This window comes from Balaenoptera acutorostrata, chromosome 7, assembly GCF_949987535.1.
Source record: "Balaenoptera acutorostrata chromosome 7, mBalAcu1.1, whole genome shotgun sequence".
NCBI classification, from domain to species: Eukaryota; Metazoa; Chordata; class Mammalia; order Artiodactyla; family Balaenopteridae; genus Balaenoptera; species Balaenoptera acutorostrata.
In genome coordinates, this window is record NC_080070.1 from 107,260,847 (window position 1) to 107,285,945 (window position 25,099).

General features: G+C 40.8%; 3 protein-coding genes across 3 annotated transcripts; 1 reads left to right on the plus strand and 2 right to left on the minus strand.

The window, feature by feature from the left end:
• Positions 1 to 1,833: 1,833 nt before the first annotated feature.
• On the minus strand, positions 1,834 to 4,598 carry C7H7orf25 (chromosome 7 C7orf25 homolog). Its single transcript, XM_007187731.2, has 2 exons — positions 4,430 to 4,598; positions 1,834 to 3,505 (listed from the first exon to the last, which is right to left on the minus strand). Exon 2 carries the CDS (start codon positions 3,482 to 3,484, stop codon positions 2,219 to 2,221), a length of 1,266 nt encoding a protein of 421 aa, XP_007187793.1. The 5' UTR covers positions 3,485 to 3,505; positions 4,430 to 4,598; the 3' UTR covers positions 1,834 to 2,218.
• Positions 4,599 to 9,286: 4,688 nt separating this feature from the next.
• Positions 9,287 to 19,691, minus strand: PSMA2 (proteasome 20S subunit alpha 2). Its single transcript, XM_007187730.3, has 8 exons — positions 19,579 to 19,691; positions 15,890 to 15,966; positions 14,764 to 14,896; positions 13,220 to 13,342; positions 12,402 to 12,483; positions 10,821 to 10,894; positions 9,657 to 9,714; positions 9,287 to 9,569 (listed from the first exon to the last, which is right to left on the minus strand). The coding sequence occupies exons 1-8, from the start codon at positions 19,617 to 19,619 to the stop codon at positions 9,453 to 9,455; spliced, it is 705 nt and encodes a 234-aa protein (XP_007187792.1). The 5' UTR covers positions 19,620 to 19,691; the 3' UTR covers positions 9,287 to 9,452.
• Positions 19,692 to 19,827: 136 nt separating this feature from the next.
• On the plus strand, positions 19,828 to 24,238 carry MRPL32 (mitochondrial ribosomal protein L32). Its single transcript, XM_007187729.2, has 3 exons — positions 19,828 to 19,989; positions 21,363 to 21,544; positions 23,679 to 24,238. The coding sequence occupies exons 1-3, from the start codon at positions 19,860 to 19,862 to the stop codon at positions 23,931 to 23,933; spliced, it is 567 nt and encodes a 188-aa protein (XP_007187791.2). The 5' UTR covers positions 19,828 to 19,859; the 3' UTR covers positions 23,934 to 24,238.
• The last annotated feature ends 861 nt before the right edge of the window (positions 24,239 to 25,099 follow it).

Sequence of the window (25,099 nt, forward strand, 5' to 3'; positions counted from 1 at the left end):
AGGGAAATTACAGCTTCTCTAAAGCTGTTTTATATCCTTCTTGGTCTTACAGCTCTCTTATGTTGTGCTTTCTGGTTTTTATGCTTCCCTTGAGAATTCTTTTGACTTGTCTTCTCTTATATGGACCACATTTATTCTCCACCCTTGCCCCTCAATTGGAAGTGATTCAGCTTGGTTTCACTTTTACTATCAGTAATATTTCCTGTTTGATTCCCGCAACTATATTGCTCTATGGCAAACTGTGTTTGACATGACAGGAACTTGATAAATGTTTATTAAACGAATGAGTATCACATCAGTTCTGCCTTGAACACACCTAGCATATACTACATTCCACCATATTGTACTAGCTATCATTATAATCCCATCTTTCCTTCCATTAATTCTTCCTCCACACTACAGGTCTTTGTTGTCTTACTAAGAGATTTGATCATGACCCATCCTTTCTTAAAAATGGCCAATGGCTCTCTAATGCCAAACTCTTCAGAGAACCTTGCCTGCTTTCCTACTTCACTTCCAGTTTTATAAACTGTCCACATGAGCCCTGTCTCTGAACAGGCCCTCATATTCACACTTCTGTACCTTTCCAATCCACTCTCTGTACACTTCTTGTTGAGTCTCACAACCAACCCCTCAGAGGTCACGGCCTCTCTGACTTCCTGTCCCCATAGCACGAATTACTCCCTTACTCTGTTCCCAGTCTTTTAAATGTAACTCTTTTAGAAAATTTAGTACATTAATTATACTTCAATTGTTTCCTTCCATTTCAGACGAAGAACTCCTTAGACCAAAGAGCAATTACTCATCTTTTATACCAATAACTGTTATAATGCTTGGTACATAATAGTACCAAGTAATTAGTACTTTAATAGGTGCTTGAAAAGGCCTAAGCCCAATTCCTAACACTAGACAATTTCTGCTGCAGTGAAAGTTAAATCTACCTCTCCACACTAAATTGGAGCCCCAATCACAGCCTTTTCCCCTAGAAAATGTGTTGAGTTACTAATAGAATCTCTCCCAGGAGAAACCCCCCCATACACTTAATTTTGCATTTCATTTCATGGGCCCCAACAATCAAGTTCCACCTGCTCAACATTGTGGCTGGAAATTGAAGTCTCCCTACTCACAGAAGAGGGGCTGGCTCAGTGGAAAGGCCACACTGTGGGAACACAAAATCAAGTTCTAATAATGGCTCCTACACTTAGCACAAGTTAATACTTCAGCTTTAAGACTCAATTCCCAATTTTTAAAATGTGAATATGCACCTACTTTGCCAATTTGTCCTCACTGTACATTCATGAAACACCTAGCACAATACGGACATAAAAATTTCTTTTTAATTACAACTGTGTCATGAAACAGGCATGGAATCTCCCTGCCACTGTTTCACAAGAGAGACGTAATAATGCAGCTGTCCCTTCCCACTTGCAAAAGGAATGGGAAAAGTAGTATTCATAATCCAAATACTGCTAATGTGGGGCATATTTATATTTAAAAGTAAAACCCATGATTTTATATAATTCTTTTTCAATATATTCAAATTAATATTTAACCTTAAACACCTTAGGTTTGTAGTAGTGTGACTGTTGTCTATCTTATCACGATGGTGTATCAAGAGATTCATGGGACTCCCATGATCAGAATTCCCTTTATTTCCTTCTATATTAACGTCCTCTTTGTAAACATAACCACCAGACTGCACCTGACAGATAGCAATCAAGTAAGTGTCTTTTCAAGAACAGCCATAACTTTGGAATCTAAAATTAATTGAAAACTATAACCTCCCAGCCTCAACCCATATCGATTGCTAAATCAATATAACGAAAAACAAGCTTCAGAGGTTTCTCCAGATATTTAATGCAAGATGCCACGTAGCCACAGTCCAAGAGATGCAGTTACCGTTAGGGGAGTGGTAGCCCTACTGAATGAAACAAATCAAAATACTGTGATACAGCTACAAGTCTTATATAGATGTATTTCTGTTCTAATTATAATGTAGCCAGTTTGATAAATAAGGTTGCCTCTTGTGCTTTTTTCCTACTTTAGGTTATATACCTTATAGATGAGACACACAGTCAACTTGACTGGTTTAAGAGCTCTAAAGAGTATTAAAGAGTATTATTTTTACTATAGACCATTTTTTTTTTTCCAATTAAGAATGGGAAGACACAGCCTTTGGTATATAACTTATTCCCATGACAGTATTTAAAGGATATCATCAGTGTTCGTTGTCAGTTGTGCAGTCTTTTGGTAAGGGGGTAGCTAGGGCCTCTTTGCTCTCAGTAAGTGCTCTGGGCTGATGGATAAACACACTGAACTTAACACCCTGGTTGTTGGCAGCTCTGACAAAACCACTATTGGCAGTCATTGTGATGGCTTTTAGGGTGTCTCCTGTCCCAAAAATCGTTAATGAGCGGCTGTTGATTTTTGAACTGGACACTAGTTTCAAGGCACGCTCAGAAGGCTGGTCTGGGACCACGTTAATTCGCTTAATTAGCATAGCGGCCCGCTCTCTCTCCCCGGGTCCTCCTAAGGTATCTAGGATAGACTGAAAGTCCTTGACGGCAGATTCGCAGGCAAACAACTCCTTGTCCTTCATAAATGCCTCCAGCTGTGGCAGAACCTGCTCTTTCCTCTCTTGCTCTGCTTGTTCGGTGAGCACTTTTTCTCTGAAGATAAAGCGGCAGCCTCCGTAGCTGAGGGCGGATACATATGTGATTAAAGTAGTAATGTCCAGGTTGGCTCTTGTGCACACGTCAACCTTGATCTCCGTTGGAAACGCGACACTCGCTAGGATGTTTTCTCGGTCTACTCTGGTCACCCGCAAAAGTTCGGGGCCCTCATCGTCTGATTCGCTCTCACTGGCCTGGAGCTCTTCACGGGGCTCTAACAGAGAGTTCACGGCTACTATGTCTCCCCTCACAGATACACCCATTTCTTTCAGCTTCTCGGCCATGGGGCTGGAGACACTGTTGTAAAATGCAAAGACGATGTGAGGGTTGCTGTACTGCACCGGCTGCTGGTGACTGGCCTGGAGGAAGTCTTCAGCCTGCTCAACGATGCTTTTGTCGCCATACTGGCCCCGGCCCAGCCAAATGTTATGCAGAGCTTCGGCCTTCCGGCCAATGGCTTTCACCCAAGTATGACCACCATTTGCAACGACATCCACCACAAGGGTCTGCTTTTCGCCCAAGGTGTCTGTGTAACCAAAGACATGGAGAACGCTGACCACGTCTTCCAGGTTTTCTGCCGATTCCACGATGGCTCTGAGGTGCGTCAGGTTAGTGCTCTGTAAATGGGACTCCTTAATAGCTACTTTCCCAGCTTCTACCTTCTGTAGGAATTTTAATTCTGCCTTCAGTTTGCTGCACAGCTTGGCACTACCTTCGATGCCGCCTTTTCTTGACCTGGAGAGTGATTCTGCTCTCTTCATCAGTTCCTTGGCTATGGCGATTCGTTCACAGAGCATGGAGTGTGCAGACATGCTGACAGCATTATGCCTTTCCTATGAAAAGAAACAAATCAACCGCAAGCAATTCTTCACTCAGGATTATAAGACTTCAATCGGACCACAAAGATTATGGAGGCCGGGTCTATGAACCTGGGATTCTGCGTGTCTGATTCTGGAGTGACTCCCTCCTCTGAGAGCTAAGGAAAGGATGATAGCTAGACTTCTGAACTGCTCCTTACGTCCGCTGGGTTCTAACACTCTTTGCGCCTTCATTTCTTCAGCTTGAAGGTCATGGGATCCACAATATATCCCGGGTTAGGATAAAACGCAGGGGGCTGGCAACCTGCTACATAAAGAATTCCCTTATAAGCAGCCTTACTGTTCGGTTGTCGAGAAATTTTAGTAGAAGGGTCAAGATAAAAATGATTAAAATAAAAATATCCGCACAGACTAGTTTGGTGAACAAACTGTCCAAAACAAGAGACTCTCTCCTCAATTGACCACGCTAACTCTTCCATGAGTGGGTCTCCTTCAACCTGCTGCCTCCTGATTTCCCAGGGGCACACGGTACACACGCCCAGGAATCCAGACCGTCTCGTACCTGCATGTGACGCCAACCCAGCCCATTTCTAAAGACCGAAGGAGCCCACCAACTTGACTCCCGCTCCCACTCCGAAGAAACAGCCCGAAGATAAACTCCACGGAGCAGCCCGCGGCGGCCCGGGCGGGCGGGCCTGAGGTCGGCGGGGCCTTCCGGGCGGGCATCCGGCCCTGCTCGGTCCACCTGCACCGCTGGCCCCGTCGGGCAGGCTCGGGCTCCAACAGCCCCCGCGGCCAGCGCCGGGACGGAGGCGCGGGCGGAGGGCGCTCGGCGGCTCGGCGCCCGCCACCCGCCCCGCCGACCCGGCCCAACCCCCTCCCGGCCTCGGAAGGGGCGCACGGCTCCCCCACCCCCTCGCCCCTTCCCCGGCTCCTCACCGGCAGCGCCCAGGACCGCGAGCGCGAGCAGGCTGGCACGTGCGCGCGAGGCCGGGACCCGCCGGGTAACCTCACCGGGTAGCCCCCAACCCACTCGGGCCTCTGCTGCTGCTCCGCTGCCACGAACTCCGCCTGCGCCAGCCCCGCCGCCTGGGGCTTTTCCCGCGTCACGTGGCCCCGCGCCGGGTGACGCCGAGCCCGCTATTCCCAGGCGGCAGCGCGGCCTCCAGAGCGGGGCTGACGCTAGCGCGGCGGCCATGTTTGTTGAGGGAAGAGGCTTCTCCCACTCCCGCCGCGAGGCGAGCGCGGGGGCGCGCGGCCACCTGGCCCCAGGAAAGATGATCTCCCACTGGGGCACCGGCCGCTCGATACCCAGCGTGCCAGGCAGGCTGAACCCGTATCCTAGCATCTACTCATGGTTAGACTTTGCCTGGGGCGGCAGTCGGTGCGCTTTGGTGGAGAAAACCTCCCGATCGCGCCCACCTCCTCTCCGCGGGTCAAGTACACCGTTTTGCTATCAAGCTCAAACCCCTACGAATGCCAGACAATGGTTGTCGTCTTAGAAAAAGTTTGGCTCATTTTAACAGAAAACTGGCTGGAGAGGCTTGTCAAAGGTTTCACAGCTGGTTAAGTGCTGTAGCTGGGATTTCTGACCCCACCCCAAAGCACTTGCCACTGCGCCATCACGGGCTCTCCATCAGAAAGTGTCCTATTAGACACGCGCTGCCTTTCTCAAGAGGACAAACGATCGGTGGCTGGCTTCTGAAGGGCTGGGAAATTGATATCAGCTTTAGTAGAGTGTCCAGAGTCACCCATAAAGTAAGGCTAATTTTAAAAATTTAAGAGGACTTTAAAATTAATCCTATGTCTGCCTGCTCCTTTCCTAAACCTTACTTAAATGACGGGAAAGGAATAAACCCACAAGACTAAAAAGAACAAGAGATGATTGCACATGAGATATGTCGATACATTTTTCAAGACAAAGAGCAATAATGACACTTATTCAATGCTTATTATGTGGCAGGCATTGTTCCAAGTGCTTTTCAACATATTTATTCAATCCTGAGCCTAAAAGATATGGTTTAGAGTTAAGTCCGCCAGAGAGAGGTTATTTGAAGCAGGGAAGCCTCTCTGCGGAAGTAGTTAGCAGAGAGAAACTGCATCAAGTTATTCACAAAGCAGGACCCCAGGAAGGCGCTGAACTACAGATGCCTGGAAGGGAGGGGGGCAGTGAGGCGAGGCTGAAAATGGGCATTGCTTACATGTTGTATAAGGAACAGACACCAAGTCCTCTCTCCCGTCCTGTGGAACTGGGACCATTACCCATCCTTCCCCAGGCAGAAGTCGAGTGTATGATGTTGAAGACAGGGAATCAGAGGGGTTCCAGACACATTAGGAAAAGAGTTTAAGTTTTCGTCCTGAATAGTAAAATGCTGTCGGCCCCTTCTCTGCCCCTCACGGAACGCTGGCACTCATGTCCCACTCCCCTCATCACCCTCTCCCTCAAACCCTATTTTTCTCTGGAGAAACAGAGCAAATGAAAGACCACAGAGAAATAGTTTATAGATGCTGATATTCGGCATCCCCCCGTAGGTAGGTTTGGGATTCACAAACACAGCACTTCCAGACATTTTTCTGTTTGGAACCTAAAGGAAACAGAAAGCAGAACAAAAAAATTTTTTTTTAAATATCTTTAACTAGCATCCTCAGATAGAAGATATTTCAGCCATAAATCAAAGAAGAATTTTGTTTTTAAAGGGGAGATAATGGAGTATAGGAAAGAGTTCTTCAAAATTAAAAATATCCCAAATCTTAAAAACATCAATAGAAAAGTAAGAAGTGTAAAATTCTACTAAAAAGTAGAATTAAAAAAATAGGTGAAAAATATAGCAAAAACAAAAGGCTCCAGTATCCAATTAATAGTTTAAATGTGGAGACATTTCTTTCTAACCTAGAATTTTTAAACCCAGCCAATCAAGAGACAAGAGGAGAAGAAAGAGTTTCAAAGACGCAACCAGCTTGGATTAGAGCAGAAAGAGAGGGTTTCAAGAAACTTCTTGGAATGGTGCTGGGGGAGAGGGGCTGCACAGGGTTGGCTGAGAACTGTCAGATTACCTTGTATCTGACAGTGAGGAAAACTGTGCAGAGGGTTTTGCAATCCCGTTAGGGAGGAACTGGCAAGAATTAGTGACAGCTACAGAGAAAACAAAGCAAAAGTGAGGAAAAGCAATCACAGTATACTTACATACCCCTAATAAAAATCTTTTATGCTAAACATTGTGATCTAATTAAAGCAGAAGGGAAGTGAGGGTGGTATAGGAGTTCTAAATTCTCATCTTGCCGAATAAAATGTTTATATGATGACTGACCTTCAGGAATCCAGAAATAACCATAATAAGCCTACTGTTTTGAAATACGGGAGTACCTGATGGAATACTTAAAATGGGAAAAGTGATAAAACTCAGGGACAGGGCCTTTGATCAAGTGTTAAAAGTTATCTAACTTTTAAAATAGGCTCATGCTTAGGAAGCTATCACTTACTTGGCAGGCAGGTATTGCTGGTTCGATAATAAGGTCCTTGAGAGCAGGGTCAAGGGAGGAGTCTGAACTGAAGGAACCGTGTGAGGCAACATGACATTAATACAGGACCACTGGACTGGGTTTCAGGAAATTAGGATTCTAAACCAAAGGAGTTACCAACTCTTACATGTTCTCAGGCACTTCATTGAATATCAGCTCGTGTTTCTTTACAACAGGGGCTCAGAGTTTGCCTACTTCAGCAAGGAGACATGTGATAAACAGGTGAAGTTAAGGCTTAGAGTTGGCGGTTTCAGCCCATGAACATAGTCGAGCAATAGATGAAAAATCCTTTCACCACCCTTCTCACCTAATCAGTGCCCAATAAGCCAGCACTGGATAGTTATAAAGATCAATATTACTTTTCTTCCTTATTTCCCCTTCCTTTTCAACTCCCTCTTCCCCACCACATGTGTGAATTTTAAACATTTCCATGTTTCACTGCTAATAATTGTTTTGCAAACTTGGATTCACGGTTCAGTTGAGGAACTGGAAGAGAAAAACAAGTGGAGGCAAATTTTTTAAGAGAAGATACAAAAAAATTGGACCAAAAATGGAGAGGGGAATGTATATTAGGAGCATTATGATACTTAAATAAGATTAAAAGAAGCTAGAATCCACCGGCTAGAAATGACAGAAGAGTCGGAGAACATTCAGGGATGCATAATGGGTTGTCAGACCAAAAACGTGAGTTTCCCAAGAACTGGAACAAAAGGGGACAACTGAAAATTAAGGTCAATGAAAAGAACAAACTGAGAACCAAGGGAGTTCTAGGCAGCTTCAGCTGAACTGGGCTTTGTACTTAATGGGTCAAGAGGCAGAGAATAGAACCTGGACACAGATCTGCTTCAGCTAATTCTTCCTCTCTTTATTCCATAGGACTTACTGTGTTAGCACCCAATAAGAACCTCCACATGCTTTCTTTTTGTCCTAAATAAAAATGCCTTTACTCTTCCCTTCTTTGATTTGTAGAATTTTGGCATTCCTCTGGTTTCTTAATATTGGACATTAGAGAGAGCCTAAGCAAGTTCAAAGGAGCTAAAACTTATGGGGTACTTAACCATTAACCTTGCCAGGCCTTTCACTTGCATAATCAAGTTTAGTCCTGAGAAAACCCTCTGAGATAATTACTTTGTGCAGTCACTTGGCCAGTTAAGTGGGAGAGTTGAGACCTAACTCCAAAAACCATTCCTTTTTAACACTAAGTTCTCCTTCTAGCGTGCTGGATTCACAATGCACGAAGAGCCGACGAGGAGAGACTGTTATGTTAAATGAGGCCTTCAAGACAAATGTCTAGAAATAGGTCAAGTTGGTATCTCCCATCTCCCATCATAACGCTGCAGCCACTACAGGGGTGTTAGTTACAGTGACAGTGGGTAGAACTGGGAATCCTGACAAAAATGCTCCAAGATAAGGCTCTTGCCTAAAGAGCCTAAACTTGGCTAGATCATAATCAAGATCTTTTGAGCCACATTTAAATCACAGAAATGCCCACAATCTCTTTGTTGGTAAGAACAGTGACATTCATAAACTCTATGTTCTGTGAGCAAGACTAATGACATGATTTCTCTTATCCTATGATGCCTTAAAAGACCAAAAAAGAAAACTAAGTGCTATGCCTTCACATATAATGAAAACAGGCTTCAGATACCCCATTATCTGCTTGCTTCTATGAGCCTTAATTTGCAGTGAAGGTTCTGATTACACTGAGATTACATGAACAAGGGAGAGACTTAAGCCATAATTTTGACATTTAACTATTAGTATTTTATTTCCAGCACTCACGTTCATCCTTGAGTTAAAAAGATGTAGTAGATTCTAGGGGGCTCTTTTTAAATACATTTACCTACTTGTGATGGAAAAGCCAACAAGAACTAGCACACCATTTTTTATGTATGTACATAACATATCTCCTATAGGAGACTGTTTGGCTTAACACTCTTGGCAGCTCCACTGCAATCTCACAGAGCATCCTAGGGTTTCACTGACCCACACTTAATGGTGCCTGAAAAACATCTATGCTTCCACCTTGTCTCAGAATCCATGAAAGTCTGCAGATTCTCCCAGCTCTAAAAGCAGTGATGTTTACCGAAATCAGCATTTTGCTTTACTGAAGCAGACATCTGACAGCACAGAGAGTAACAAGATTTGACTTAACCCAAACTGCATGAGGACTAAAGACAGTTTCACCATTCTGCTTTGTAGTTTCCAGAAATCAACTGTGATGAAAAGCAGGATATAACTATGTTAAAATTTTACTAATTCCTAAAAAGCAGGAAGTTGAATTTAATGGTTTATTATGATTTATAAGTCTCATTTTAAAAACATCAGTCCATCAAACCATGTAGAAATAAGTATGCAAAAAAGTCTGCAAAACAAAAACATACTTTAAACATGTTTAAGTAGAGAGGTTATCTGAAATTCCAGATTTTCAGTCACTTCATTGTTATGCAATGGCAGCCAAGTAATCCTTAACTTCAGTTGGAGTCAGCCTCCTAAATCCGGCTTCATTGCAGATTCCAACTTCTATGTTATCTTCTGTCATCTGCCCTTCAAAGCTTTCCTGATCAAGAGGGAGGGAAAAATTTGAATTTTCCAAGCAGTTAATTATACAGTCACTACAAATCCAACTGTTAGATACTGAACTAACCTTTAGGGTTAATATGGCTGTATGAATGGCATCTTCAAGTTCCAGATCTTCATTATATCTGAAGAATTTTTTGAAAAAAACCCAATGATTTACGGCACTATTAACATTATTTACGCCTATGTAAACACAATGATAGCAACAGCGTAAGATTTTTTTAAACATCTAAAACACTCTTAAAAATATTAAGTTACAGATTAATTCTTTACGTCACCTCACTGAGCTAGCTGCCCCCAGATAAGAAACTGACAATTATTTGGTGTGCATTCCCGACATCATGAAGAGCGTAACCCTAACGTGAGTTTATTTTAGGAAACTTCCTTAAGTATAAACATTTTAATACAATCAGAGTGTGGTGGCAATATTATAACAATTTATAAAAATAAAGCAGAGAAATCAGACTTTTGCTAAAATTTCTTATGTTTTTTATGTTTGGAAGACTCACTAATATGTAAAAGGAAAAAAAATTGCTTTAAGATCCTAAGCTTATTTAAATTTACCAATTAATCCCGGGTCTTTAAGATTTTTAAATAATCTTAACATGAATATTATATGAAAATGTACTGAGAAGGTTCATTTGGTGGTTAAAATCAATTGCGAACTCTTCCCATTCAAAATGTAGGATATTTTTTGGTGGGCTACAATAATGCTGAGTCTAGAATACAGCTGGAAGTGAGTGAGAGCAGTCTGCTGTGCTGGCAGGACAGATTTTTACATATCGCTCCACTTTTTATCAAGTACATACATCACAACTTTAATCCACCATCAACACCAGGTTTGGCTTCACAATTTTTTTTTTTTGTAATCGTCAAAATGTAAACTGTTATCACTTAAATCATTTAAAAATTTTCCTCCCCAATTTTTTTACTCCAAATCCAATGGTCTTTTTTTTTTTTTTGAGATAGTAGGAAAAATGAAGTAAAAAAATAAAAATAATATTTAGGAAAAAAAGCATGAGAATACAGAAAGAGAAGTTCGTAAGAAATGAATATTACCACTTAATATATTGAAGGCCGGGGAGCCAGAGTAGAGAAAAGTTTGTTCTATCAGGTACATAGGCTTGAATACACAGTCATACAACAAATTTGTTTAGATTCATGATATTATTTACAGAGAGCTGAAAACTGTAAAGTAAGTTTGCTAATGAATCTAGTTTTATGAGCCCACCTTTTCTCAAGGAAAGTTTTCCCATTCACATAGTTCTTTCCCATTGCTGTGGCTTTCCAGGCAAAGTAAGCGCCCTAGTCACGAAGGGAAGAGGAAAAGAACATTTTAAATCATTAACCTAATTACTTAGGATGCTGACATTTATGTCTCAGTTCAATAATTCGTCTCTAACTTCTAAGGTCACAAAATATTTACTGGAATGCAACGGAATACATCATAAAATACGTTAGTGGGATAAATAACAAAAAGGCATGAAGAAACTTTTGGAGGTTATGGAGAAGTCCAGCATCTTCACTGTAGTGATGGTTTTCTCAGGCATTTACATACATCAAAAACCCATCAAATTGTACATTTTAAATATGTGCAACTTATTGTACAAAGTTTATGTAAAAAAAAAAAGAAACTGAGGTTAACTTAGAGCAAATAATCAGAAGTAATATTGTAGCTTACTAGGATTGAAGGGCTCTAGAAATCTGTCATATATATCTGAAAAATGGTGACCAGTTCTTCCTCATCATCAGCGAATAAATGAAAAAGACATAGCTTTGCATTAAAATTTTTCAAAGGTGTTGATATTTTGTAATCTAATGTTAAATGAAAGCAGCAGCAGTATGTTGTATATAACATGACTCACCTATTGAAAAAATACATACACACACATACACACAAACACTGAAAGAAACAGACCAAACATATTTTAAAAGAAACAACTGCCTTTTAGACACAACAGGGGAAAAAGGGCCAAAGGTGAAAGCTGGATGCCAGTGATGCTGGCTCTGCTACCCACGGGAAAGGAAGGTAAGAGAGCTTGTCATTCAGCTTCAGAAGCTCAGATATGGGGTAACAGACACTGTCAAAGTTCCCTAAATACTTAATTTTTCTGATTTAAGTAACAACCAAAATTTTTTTTTTTTTTGCCTTTTCAGATTACAAAGCTAGTTTGAATTGAGTGAACTTGCCATTATCTAGTGATCTATAAACTATGAAAGATCAGTTTCTAATCACGAGTTTTTTCTTCCAGGTCTCCTCACAGCAAACATGAGTGACAGATGTGAGACACATGTGGAGGAGTGGTACCCTCTACAGACACCTGCTAACCTGAACACCAGTCTTCTGCTTTAGAGCAGACAACTCACCCATTTTGCAAAACATCGAACTCAAGACGGACATCAATATTTGTACAGGAAAAGTCACACTGAAGTCAGACCCAAGATTAAACTGACTGCAAAGGGCACTGCCCCCACCCAGACCCTTAGCTTTAATTATAATTTTTTAAAAGTAAAAGAATTCCACAGATTCAAAGAGACTTGATAACAACTATTTCAACTAATCATTCAAGGTATGTGAAGTCAAGCAACATACCAGAAGAAGATGGGGGGGCAGAACTAAAGTAGCTTCCTTATCAGAAGACTGAATTACCAACATTTTAAACGTGTAAGTGAATATATACTACTTCTAAAGCCCAAATGAAAAACAAAAAGAGAAAATACTCTAATTTTTAAGCTTTTTATGGCTTCTATTTTTACTAGATATTCAAAGAGCCCTTCAACAAATCCCTCAAATACATCTAATGATACTTACAGATGGATCTGACTGAAATAAATATGGTCGTCCCTCATTCCAACCACAAATAAGTAAAGAAACTCCAAATGGACGAACACCACTGAAGAGAGAGAAATGAAAATTATTTGCCATCTTCATGGTGTTAAAGTCAACCTAAGCTAAGAATTTATTAATACCCTCAAGTAAAGCAAGCGATCAGGTAAACCGAATTAGACTTCTAAGTTCCTTAAAAAGTATTTAACACCATTCTAAACACATCAATTCAAAATGAATTTTCTTTACGGTACTGAGGAAAGACAGTCAACTCATTTTGGTAAATGGACTGATACAAACATCGGGGTTAGTAAGTGTGGAGTAACGGTGTCCTAACAAAATTGCACATTTCAACAAACGCAGCTTTTCCACTGGCTTTACAAATCAGCAGCTACCTCATCCGTGTTCACACCCAAGCTGAAGAACACTGGAATTAAATAAACACGGATGTGTCCAAGAGTTATTGCTTTCATCATGTGCTTACAATCATTTCTGGTTAGAAGATGAATTTGGAAGCAGCAATGACTGTCTGCCCATACAGAAATGTTTTAATTACTAGCAAAAGGACTTTATCTAGAAGTTGGTTTCTGCTACTATACGAACAGCAAGAAAACATTCCCATTTTCTCTTTAAAAAAATATTTCGGGTCCAGTTAAGATCAGAAATGTTCATCATAGTGATTTTCTCCACTGATTAAGGAAATATAGGAATACTAAGCCCTCTTTTTCAAAAAAAATACAGCTACTCATAAAACGATTTTTTTTCTAATTCATGACACATTTCAAGTAATAAAATCAACCTACCCTGACTGGGTGTATTCTTGCATCACGGAAGCTACTCTCTGTACCAGCTGAGCTGTGGGAATGGGTTCTTGGTAAACGAGATAGTATTGTTGAGCTAGTTTTCGAGCTCTGTGCACAAGCACTCTGACAAACAGAAAAGAAATAAGATTTAATTAAAGTTCAGATGCTTTACTATCTAAAGACTAATTCTCCTTCTATAGGCATATACCTATAGCACAAGTTTGACATGTATCTCTAATAGTAGCTCTTAGCTCTAAGCCAGTCTTGTTCTTACATCTGATTATGGTTAATTTACAAGAATATATCAGAGCATCACTGAGGAGACAGACCATAGGTGAACAAGAACAAGGCAAAAGGAAGGAAACTATGGACCGGGGGGGTACCCATTAGCTTAACAGCCACGGCTCTAGCGTACGCAAGAACTTCATATCTCGCCACAGCGTCTTCAAGATTGTGCCCCCCTTATCCCAAGGGCAGGCACCTTGTCTTTTTATATTTCACTCCAGGCAACAGGCTAATATGCACACACACACGTGTTCAGGCATATTTTTCTCACTCTGCCTCAATCTTGTTCCACAGATTGGACTTCAAAGAGTACCCTCCAGAGATTAATGAACAACGTGAAACTAATTATAACTTAAAATAATGTAAAATTTGTCAAAAGTGTAACAATTAAATATACTAGAAAGAGAAGCAGGATTCACCTTTACCTGCTCGTGTACTAATCTGAGCTCTGCACGTTATCCCTCTGAACAATACTCCTGTGGTGTCAGTTATTCTGTGCGTGCTAGGACACTGCAGTCTCCCTTCCGTGCAGTGGTAACAGGATCCACTGCAGTGAAGCCGGATCATGTGCCAGTGACACTGGTGCTTTTTCTAACTCATGAAATTTTGGCTCTACCTATCTTGCTCCACAAAATCAAGAATGAAGTAATAATATTCCTTTTGCTTCTTAAATGACAAACAGAATGCTGCCAGTCTCTTTAAACCTGCTGGTACCCTGATGTAACAGGATTACTCTCTTCCTGTGAAATACCAAAGGAGTGATTATATAAACATCTGGATCCGGACTGGCTGTCATTCAGTGGCCTTTTGAGAATTCTGTCCCTTTGCTAAAAACAGAAATAAATAAAATGAGGTTAACTCTGGATGGTATGCTTTCTTTTGCTGTCTGACAACTTTTAAAAAATATAGTTTATTATAACATGTATTGCTTTTGTTGTTTTGAAAATACATTTAGAGAACAGCAAAGCCCTTGCTGAGCCCTGGATGGTAGAAGAGGGATTATGACCAGAAGGGAAAACCACTGAACAGAGATGAGAGGGGTAAGTACTGTATCCATCTCCTCTTTTACAACTGAGTGGCACTGAGTTCTTCTCCTTCAAATGAGCCCCAGTCTGTCTCATACTGGCAAACTAAGTTCAGCCGCCAATGATGAGAAGTTGGGAGGTTAAAGGAAAAACATCCTTTGATTTTTCTCCTCAAAGTAGAGATTACAAGGAATTCATGAGATGGTGAGAAAAAGAATAAAGGGTACAAGGTACCTGTAATCTGGGCCCATGCCGCTATACACCAAACCTATATGCTTGGTGATTGGTTCCACTTTGTGGACACTTCGCTCGTCATACAAAATGGATTTCTGTTTCTTCTCAGTTGCCAAGACCACACCATTTGCAGCTTTAAAAAAAAAAAAGACTTAAATGTTATTTAAAGACTCTGCTTCAACAGTTTTCTAGTTGTGGAAGCATTTCAGCCAAACTCCTTTTCTTATTTATAAAACCTTTTCTTCTGGATTTCTATGTTAAAATTACCCAAGGAATGGTAAATCAACTTTCCCTCAATGGTCATCTGTATTGTACTAAGAAATCCCTCAGCTAAAGGTATTACACAACTTTTCTTAAGAAAGAGTCCATATGTTTTAAAATAACGGAATTCTGCCTACCTGCCCTATTGTTCTAATAATCTGAAATTTTACAACCAATGATATGTGTTTTATAAGTTATCTTTAAGTTTTATGATTAACCTTTTCTAAGTTATGGGAAGAATAAAAACTGCCAGAGAACAGTGATACATAATCAGTGGAAAAAACAGAAGAATACTCAGTTTTCTGAATAGGAAAGACTATTTGTGGGTTATCACAATAGATAAAGGTGCTATATTTATTTTGAAAAAAAAATTAATCATCTTCTTTGGCTTATTACTTTCTTTAAACATCAAAATACTGTAGATTAACAAAAAGAACTGTTGGGACTTCCCTGGTGGCGCAGTGGTTAAGAATCTGCCTACCAACTCAGGACACGGGTTCAAGCCCTGGTCTGGGAAGATCCCACGTGCCGTGGAGCAACTAAGCCCGTGTGCCACAACTACTGACCCTGCGCTCTAGAGCCTGCGAGCCACAACTACTGAGCCCATGCGCCTAGAGCCCGCGCACCGCAACAAAGAGTAGCCCCCGATTGCCGCAGCTAGAGAAAGCCCGCATGCAGCAACAAAGACCCAATGCAGCCAAAAATAAATAAATAAATAAATTTATAAAACAAAATACCCAAAAAGAACTGTTAAAAAATTATGCTGCCACAGCTATTTACTTTTACATTAATTACCTATTAATTCCAAAAGAACACATTATGACAACTAATAACAGGATCTGAAATGAATGAAGCATTTAATTACCTTTAATTCCCACTGAAGGGGCTCCTCCAGCTACAGCAGCCAAAGCATATTCAATCTGGACAAGTTTACCAGACGGGCTTAAAGAGAAACAAAGGTATTGCTAAATTCACATTCTCAAATACTTATTAGAGGAACACCTCTGAGAAAGGGCAGGTAAATAGGCCAAATCCATTAATCAAGCACCAAGGAACAGCTGGGCTTTGAAAATTTATCATGAAGTTGTACGGAAACTAAGTTTATTCATAGTGTTACACTAATCTCTTTCCTTAGGTTGTTTTTTCTTGTCTGCCACCTAAAGCAGCATCATTACTGTTGCCTTTCACCACTTACCAACCTTGTGACTTTGGGCAAATTACTTAACCTCTCTGTGTCTCAGTTTTCTCATCTGTAAAACGGGGATAATAGTAGTATAGTAGTTACCTATCAATATTTCAAAGTTTGTTGTGAAGATTAAATGAAGTGATGCCTTTTGTTCCTGGCACAAAATTAGCAGCAAGTAAATACCAAATAGTAATATTATTAAGAACATGTATGTGTCTGTTAAATACCAAATAACAGCAAATAATCCACGTGGGTGGAGTTAAACATTTTATAAAGCAGACATGGCCTAAGACATAAAACCTAGATATCAGTCACAACAAAGTATTTGCTATATAATACAAAACTATTTCGAGATGCCGTGAGCTGGTTATACTTAACATTTCTGGTTCCATGAGTCTGGCAGCCAAATGCTAGCTAGGTCCAAGCTGGCTTTTTAGGTCACATTTTATTTCGATCTAGCTGTTGAGTTAGAACAATTACTATAAATGTCACCAACCTTTCTATTTTATTGACAAAGTCCTTGAATGAAAGTAATGTGTCCAAAGTGACACACAGCTAGGTCCACGTCCCCAGTCTACTACTGAAAATATAATCTTCAGTTTCAGAAGGTCATCTGTTTTATCTTCATAAAATTATAGATACTCTCTTTGTCACTCAAGTCTCAACTCACACCATCCCACCTTGCTCCAGACACACAACTACTCTTAACATTCAAAAACCTCTCTGACAAGCTAATCCCTCTGTCTGCAATGCACTTCACCACTGTCTGGTGAACTCCTTCCAAGTCATCCTCCAATCCTTAGTAGAAACGTCATGTCCTCAGGGAAGCTGCCCTGACCACCCACACTAGGTTGAATCCCACACACTCATACCTATACTGTCCTATGCTTCCTCTTTGGCTAAGATTCATCATACTTGAATTACTTTTTCAACATTTACAAAGTGTAAGCTCTGTTCAGTCAGTACTCCAACACACAGCCTATGACCAGGTTCATATGACTGACAGACACACATCTAGACCTACTTAAGGAATAAGCCTAGGGGCAGCAGTTTAAAGACTGTTAAATGACAAAATTAGCTGACTTGAGCAGAATAACAGCAATAAGCATTTAAATTTTTTAAATTAGGCTGTACTTGTTTTCCTTTAATGGTCCCTATTTCGATAATCATATCATGACTTTCTGGGTCCATCCAGCTTTCAATTTTTCTTCTATACCTAGTTCAAATACCTCTGGGGACATTTTAAAGGATTAGGTAAACTTAAAGTTAGCTTTCCTTCTGTTGCCATAATCACACATATACACTTCTATCATTGCATCTTTCTGTATGAAAGCTCACTAACCTGTGAGCTCACCGAGCTACCAACCGTCTTTGTATTCAATCATGCCACTGCCCAATTCCAAAGCACCAGCATCTCTACCAGGGATAACTGAAATAGCCGTCTAACTAGTTTTCATCTTTTCCATTCTTACTTCCATTCCCCCACCTGGAGTTACTTTTGTACCATGTCATTCCCCATTTAAATCCTATAATAACTTCTTGGTTCACTTACAATAAAAGCTCCTTACTCTGGCCTACAGGGCCCTGCAAAATTGGCCTGACCCATGCTAACTCTCTGCTCATTATACTCTAACACACTGACCTTCTTATCAGCTCGGTCCTTCTCAACTTTGGCACTTTCATACATGCTCTTCCCTCTGTCTGCAACTCTCTCTACCCCTAAATCTTCAAATAGTTGGCTCCCTTTCATCTTTCAGTCCCCCAGAACACTGGTCTTTCCTGACTACCCAATCTAAAGTTTTGTTCCTTCTTTCTCCCTCTCTTGATAAAAATTCCTGAGTAAAGGAAAAACATTCTTCAGAATGCATTAGTAGGCACCCATTTGTTTATCCACTTATTGTCAATATCCCCAACTAAATGTAATCCTCAAGAACACCTCCTATAGTATAGTCTCTTGTCATTCCACCTTTAGCAGTTTAACTCTGAGTACAACAGGCTAGAAACAAATTTTTTAATCTAAAACAGAAATGCACTATCATGTTAAAAAACAAAAGAGTGTGTTTTAATAAGGAAATTTATTATAGAAAGATTCAGTCCCTGATAACAACATATGGTTGATTTATGTTTCAGCTCCACTAGGATTACACTCTCTTAAAGATAAAGGTCCAGGTTTGCTTTGTTCACGAATATGAACAGTTCACTACTTGGCAAACATTGCTCCCTATTGTTGTATATGATGAGATCTTTTATTAAAAGAAAGGTATTTTAGCATTTTAAGAAGTCGTCGCACAGTAATAGAAAGTGTATTAAATTTATCGTCAGAAAGAACCCAGTCTGAATGTTAACTCAGCTACTCACCTATGACCAGGGACGAGTTAGTTAATTTGCCTGAGCTGTGGTTAGCTCATCTGTAAGGTGTTGAGATACCATTTATCACAGATGGTAGCCCAAAGAGATGAACTAAGCTCCACCCACAGAGAAAGTCCTCAACAAGTCAGATGCGGCCCGCCTTCAGCAGTCAGATAAGAATACATTTTAATTAAACGGGGCATCACTGGTCTGTAGGAAAATGGCCAAACTGAATCCTTCCCCGGTCGATTTATTAAATCCTTTGGTGCCGGTTTTCTTACATTGGGAATGATGATAGTTTAACTCAAGTTTATTTTGAAAAATATACTTATCTACTTGTTCTAAAATAAAAAAGCCTACAATGTTTTTTTTAAATAAATATATCCCCTTCCCAAAATAATAGCCAAAACGCAAACGTAGCCTAGTAGTTTGGCGCCTACAAAGACTAGAGGATAGAAAGATAAATAACGCTTTCACTTTCAGTCCTTAAGCTTCCAGTAGGGGCACCAAAGAAAACGAAAGCGGGAAGAGGTTTCGAGAGACATTAGTGCCAAATGGAGACTAAGACTCGGACCAAACTATAAAGTTAGGGCTTTCCGAGAAAAAGGGACCCCATAGGTCTGACCAAGATTCCGAGCTCCAGAAACTCCCGAATCAGGCCTACTTCGGTCAGGAAGGAAATCTTGAATTCTGAACGGGACACCCGGAGACAGCTAATGCAAAGCTGCTTTCTTCCCTAATCTCCAAAGCTAAAGAAAATCCCTGGGTGAGGGCCTCAACCTCCAGCAGCGTCAAGGTCGCCCCGGACCCCCCGACTCGCGTTCCCACGGCCCCCCGGCACTACTGCTCCCCAGGCCGCGGGAGGGCCCTGCAAATGACTTTGCAAAGTCGCATTTCCACCCCCATTCCTGACTGGGCCCTCCGGAAGCACCAAGCCAGAGACCAGGACGGTAAAAACCGGGTCAGCAAAGTTCCTGCAACCTCGGTTACGGGGAGGACCTCCGGGGCCCCTTCCATACCTGAATGTAGTCAGCGAAAAGCTGTAACCACGCTCCGCCATCTTTACCCGAAGACCCAGCGCACATCCGCACACATGCGCACTGCGGCCCGTTTCTTTTCATTTCCCCTCCCCGCGCCTTCCTTTCCCTCTCTCTGATTGGAGGAAAGGCAGAGCCGCTTTCAGGGGCATGCTGGGAGTTGTAGTTCCAGGTGCGCGTTTGCCCGGCTCTGCGTGTGTGCGCATGCTCGAGGTAGGGGCGGGACCCAGCGGTCCGGTGGGAGTGGTTTTCGGGCGAGCAACATGGCGCCTCCCATGCTGATGCTGAAGGTTCTGCTGTGGCCCGCAGCCCAGGGACTCTTCCGGAACTTTTGGGAGCAACTGCAGCGGAAACTTCGGCAGAGCGGGCCAGGCTTTCCCAGTCCTCAATGGGGTACGTAAGGAAAGCCTCCGTGGAGAAGGGGGGTGGGGAGGGGACCCCAGGCAGAGTGGTGGGCACCGCTCGTACTCTGCCCTGCTCCCGCGTTCTGATCTTCGCCCACGCGTAGGGGCCGTTGTCCCGGACATTCACTTACTTAGAAACAAGAGACACCTGGTTTTGCTCCCCAGTCCCCCCAGACTGTAAAGGGAAAAAAAGTCCTCTTATCGTCCCATTCGTACACAGAATGTAGCCGAAGCGCATTAGCTTAGCATCAAGGGACGCCACTATCTAGATTCTCTTATCTTTCCTTTCCAGTCATCCCACCCCCTAAAGCAATTTGCTCTCTGTGGCGTTTGAGCTTTGTGCAGTTGAATCCGGATCCCATGTTTTCCCTGGAAACTAATTTTAAAGGGAAGTGTCTTGGTTGTTGAAATGGTCATTGCTTTGACATTTACATTCCACCCGATTTCCAAGGTATCACGAACATATTAATGATAATACCCAGGCTGTCTGAACCGTGAGCCCCCTATATGTCAAAGCCTACATATGCTTCCTGAGATAATCTCCACAACAATCCCATTAGGTGTCTCCACTTTTCAAATGAAGAAGTAGGCTCAGAAAGGTCTCAAGGTCACACAGACCTTCCAGAGCCTGCGCTATTACATCAGTCTATGCATAGCAATACTTTTAGATATATTGAAAAGGAATACCAGTTGTTAAGTGTTAGACAGCTTTGTATATTTTTAAGAGTTCCTAAAGTCAAAAGAACTTTTGTAACTCTGAGGAATATAGCAAAGAGAGGGTAAAGGAATCTCTCTGATTTTATAAACAATTTAAAAAACAAAAGTGAAATGTTGATGGTCACATAAATAAATTAATATTCTACAAAGAGTGACGAGCTAGTTCTTTTCCTTAGAGAACTGACGGGGATTGAGATTAAATATTAGGAAGAACGAAGTGACTTAAAGGGCCTACCAGGATATGACTGAGTAGCTAACCCAATTTGAATATAATATAAAAGGGCAATCAACAGTTATCTCAGTGCCAGTAGGAAGTGGATTTTGGAAATCTCAAGCTTAGATTTATTCATGTTTACTACTAAACCCCTGAGTTCTGTATTATGAGAAACTCTTGGTAGAATTTAACCGATTCATTTAAGCAGGTGCCACTAAGAAAAATTCTGTGTTCTTTAAAATTACTTTATGTATGAGCTTTACTATATTTCAATAGCTACTAAGGTTTCCTGTTAAATGCCTGTTGAATGTAATATTTTAAGTTATATGTGCCTTTTGATATATCATTGTTGATTGTTAAGGAGAATGATACCTGTAAATGGTCATTTAGAAGTTAGAAACTGATTCTGTATCTCCATGTTTGTTTTGTAGGACCAGCATTAGCGATCCAAGGTCCAGCTATATTTACTGAACCAGCAAATGATACCAATGGAAGTAAGGAGATTTCCAGCTTTTTGGAGAGCATCTTTTGGATGGCAGCTCCCAAAAACAGACGCAGCATTGAAGTTAACAAGTGTAGGAGAAGAAACCCTCATAAGCTTATTAAAGTTAAGGTAATGTGGTGATTTTTGTGGGTGTGCTTTTTCTCATGTCCACCACTGCATATTCTCTTGGTTTATTCACATAACTCATGAGTGAATTATTTTCAGATCTTACATGTCTACCTTCTTCTGGCCTAAATTAAATACAATATTCTCGTTATGTATGTGTGTATCTACTATCTTGTAGCCTAAGTCTTGGGAACACAGTCAAGGAGGGAGTTTAGAGTCTGGACAGAGGGCTGGGTTGTTAAGAGTCTATGTGACTTTTGTATTATGAGCTGTGCCCGTCCTGAGCTGTGTGATTTTGAACCATATATGAATAAACATTTTAACTATGGCAGACCCTAAAATTAAAGTCAGAAGCATAGATCTATTCGATTATGGGGTTTTACTAGCCCTTACAGATTTATTCTGTTCTTCACTGTATCCAATAAGATACTGTGAAGGAAAATACTTAGATAAGTAATAAAAATAGCTAATATCTATTAAGTGCTGATGATATATCTAAGTGCTTTACATGAATTTTCTCATCATATCCTCACAACGACCCTCCAGAGTAAATACTGTTTTGCTCAGTTTTAGAATGAAGAAACTGAGGCAAAAAGAGTTTGCCTGTGGTCCCAGACTTAAAAGGGGAAGCCAGGATTTGAACCCTAGCAGTCTCCTATTGAAGTCACATTCTTCTCTTGAAACTTTTTTTGTGTGTGTTCCTATCCGCAGACAATTCTAGATCTCAGCGCTCCTTCTCCCTCACCCCCCCAACCACATCCCATGGGTGCACTTTCTTCATTGATCTAGTAACAAAAATTTTAGCGTTTGTTACTTTTGATCTGTTTATTTATGGCTTTAACAGCTGTGATTTGAGTTCCTGTTTACTCCACGGCATTCCCCAGCAGTGGGGCAGTACAGATGGAACTCAAGGACAGAAAATGGACTTTCATGAGCCTCCACGTTCAGTATTAAACCAAACCCTTAGAACTTAAACTCTAAAGTATTATTGAGTCGCCGTTGGGACCAGACTTAAAATGTGCAACTGAAAAATACTTCATTAATTGAGGCACCAGTAATTCATACAGTTTGGTTGAGAGAATTTAAGAGTTTAGGAATGAGATCTGTTACTTGACTTCCCTGACTTTGTTTTTTCTGAGGGAAAAGAATAGCTCTCGTCTTGTGCATTCATTTCCTTCGGTGAATTGTTTTCTGCTACATGTAGTGCGTTATGCTGAGGGATTTGTTAGGGAAAGGGCACCAACTGACGGTGGGTATTTTTTCCATACCTCGAAGTTGGATGTGCGATCCAGTTTTCCAGGTATTGGAGTAAGATGAGAAGTCGGTGAGGCAAATGATTTGCAAGGTTTTTTGTTTCTTTCAGAAAATGAAGTTCTTTTTGTCGTCTGCCTCACAGATGTTTGTAGATTAATCTTCGGAAGTGCTCAGAGTTTCTTTGATGTTCCCGTTTACTATTTTTCTTTATATTTCAAACCTACCTTTAGAACACAATGAAAGGACTTCTTTAGAGGTTAGAGTTGTCTTATTAAAGTTGGGTAGACATATCAAACTCATGAAAATACCCTCAAATTGTTATATATAGGGAGTTTTACATTAAGGAATAATCAGCGTTCATTTATAGGAAGAAAACTCACACCACATACCAGCTATACTTCACACAGGAATTTGAATTACACTCTGATGACCAGGGGAAGCCAACTTGTAATGTGTTTATCTTCTTGTTCTTCCCAGGATAGACTGAAAGGAAAAGTGAATTCCCTTTACCTTGTGTCTTATTTAAGATGCTGGCTGTGTGGATCACCCCAGTGTGTTGATGGGCTCCTTATCAGATGTTTAGTTTTTGAGGATGGGGGAATGGAGTACCGTTTCACATAATAAGACTGTTGTATTTCAGTAAAAATGTACCAGATTCAAAGTCGGCAGACCTGAGTTCTAGTCCCAGTTTTTCTACTGATTCAAATCAGTGTGTGTCCTCAGTTTCCCTATTAAAATGAGGTTGAACTGGGTGGTCCTGTGACCTTGTGCGGCACGGACATTCCAAGAAAGTTTCCATATAAGCCTCATTCCTGTCAGTGATGATGTGTGCGTTATGTTGCCTCTTGTTAAAATGTTTTTGTTTGGTTGGTTTTTTTTTAAGAACAATATAGACGTTTGTCCTGAATGTGGTCACCTGAAACAGAAACACGTCCTCTGTGGCTATTGCTATGAGAAGGTGTGTAAAGAGACAGCGGAAATCAGACGACAGATAGGGAAGCAAGAGGGAGGCCCTTTCAAGGCTCCTACCGTGGAGACCATGGTGCTGTACTTGGGGGAGACACCCTCCAAGCAAGATCAGGGCAAGAGGATCATTGAGCGAGAACGGAAGCGGCCATCCTGGTTCACCCAGAATTGACACCAAACATGTTTCGAGAGGATAACTTCACATAAGACGTTTCTCCTGAGAAAGAGGGAGATTCTTTGTTTTTATGTTGGTTGTGTGCTTGTTTTTAAATCATCAGCATAGCCTAAAACATTCTTTATAAGCAGTTACTTTTTTGCGGGTAATTTGAAGAATGCATCAGGAGTAAAGTCTGAAAATGTTTGTTTATGCAGAGGCTCAATGGATTTATGTGTCTGTTTCTATTATACTATGAAGTTTTAGTAAACAGAATTTTCAGGACAGAAAAATAAAACATAATTTAAAATTCGTAGCCAGAATTACGCGTATGGGCTCTGGTTTTGTTTGTTTGCCACTGGTTTTTCTTACAAGAATACTCACACAAATGCTTTTGTTTAAGTAACACCTGAAAATAGGTTATTTAAATTCTGGGTATCGCTTTTTTAAGATGGTAGATGTAGCAGTAAGAAAAAGTGCATTCTGTTTCGGTTTTTTGTTTGTTTGTTTTAGCAAATTAAAATCGCCTTTGTGTGGCACTTTATAGGAGACATGTTCATTTACTTAGAAGTAGTTCTTGACATCTCACATTAAATCAAGATGACATTCAGAATTCATTAGATGGCTCATTTGTAGTCTGGGGAGAGAGATATTTTTAAAGGAGATGTGATTGAATTCAGTAGCACACAGAAAATGTGCTGAGGGGCTTGCCCTTGCATTTTCCTTCTAGGATGACCTTTTAGTTTATTTCACATTTCATCATATTTATCTCTGTAGCAATGGCCTTTTTAACTTAACGTAATTCCTTTCATATTTCCATCTCCTTCCCCCATTCCTGTGTCTACCCTGAGTCCAAGGTTTGCTGTTTCCTGCCTCGTTGAAAAAAATAATAAAAGTGAGATAGCATATTAAAACACAAAGTAAAAGAATTACAGTTGAATGGAAAATTAATAGACAAGATAAAGCCCAGGGATATATTCAAAACAAAATGCATGCTACAGTAGCCTGAGTACTTTCAAGAATTAGGCAGTGAATTCAACCCTGAACTTGTTTTGCCTTGAAAAGGACGTCCATTGATAAGTCTCCACAAGTTAAGACACATAATCCAGAAGTATACCTCTCTCCTGGTATTGAGGCCTAAGGTAAGTTTTGCCCCTGGGACTTCATGAGGACTCTGATGGGGT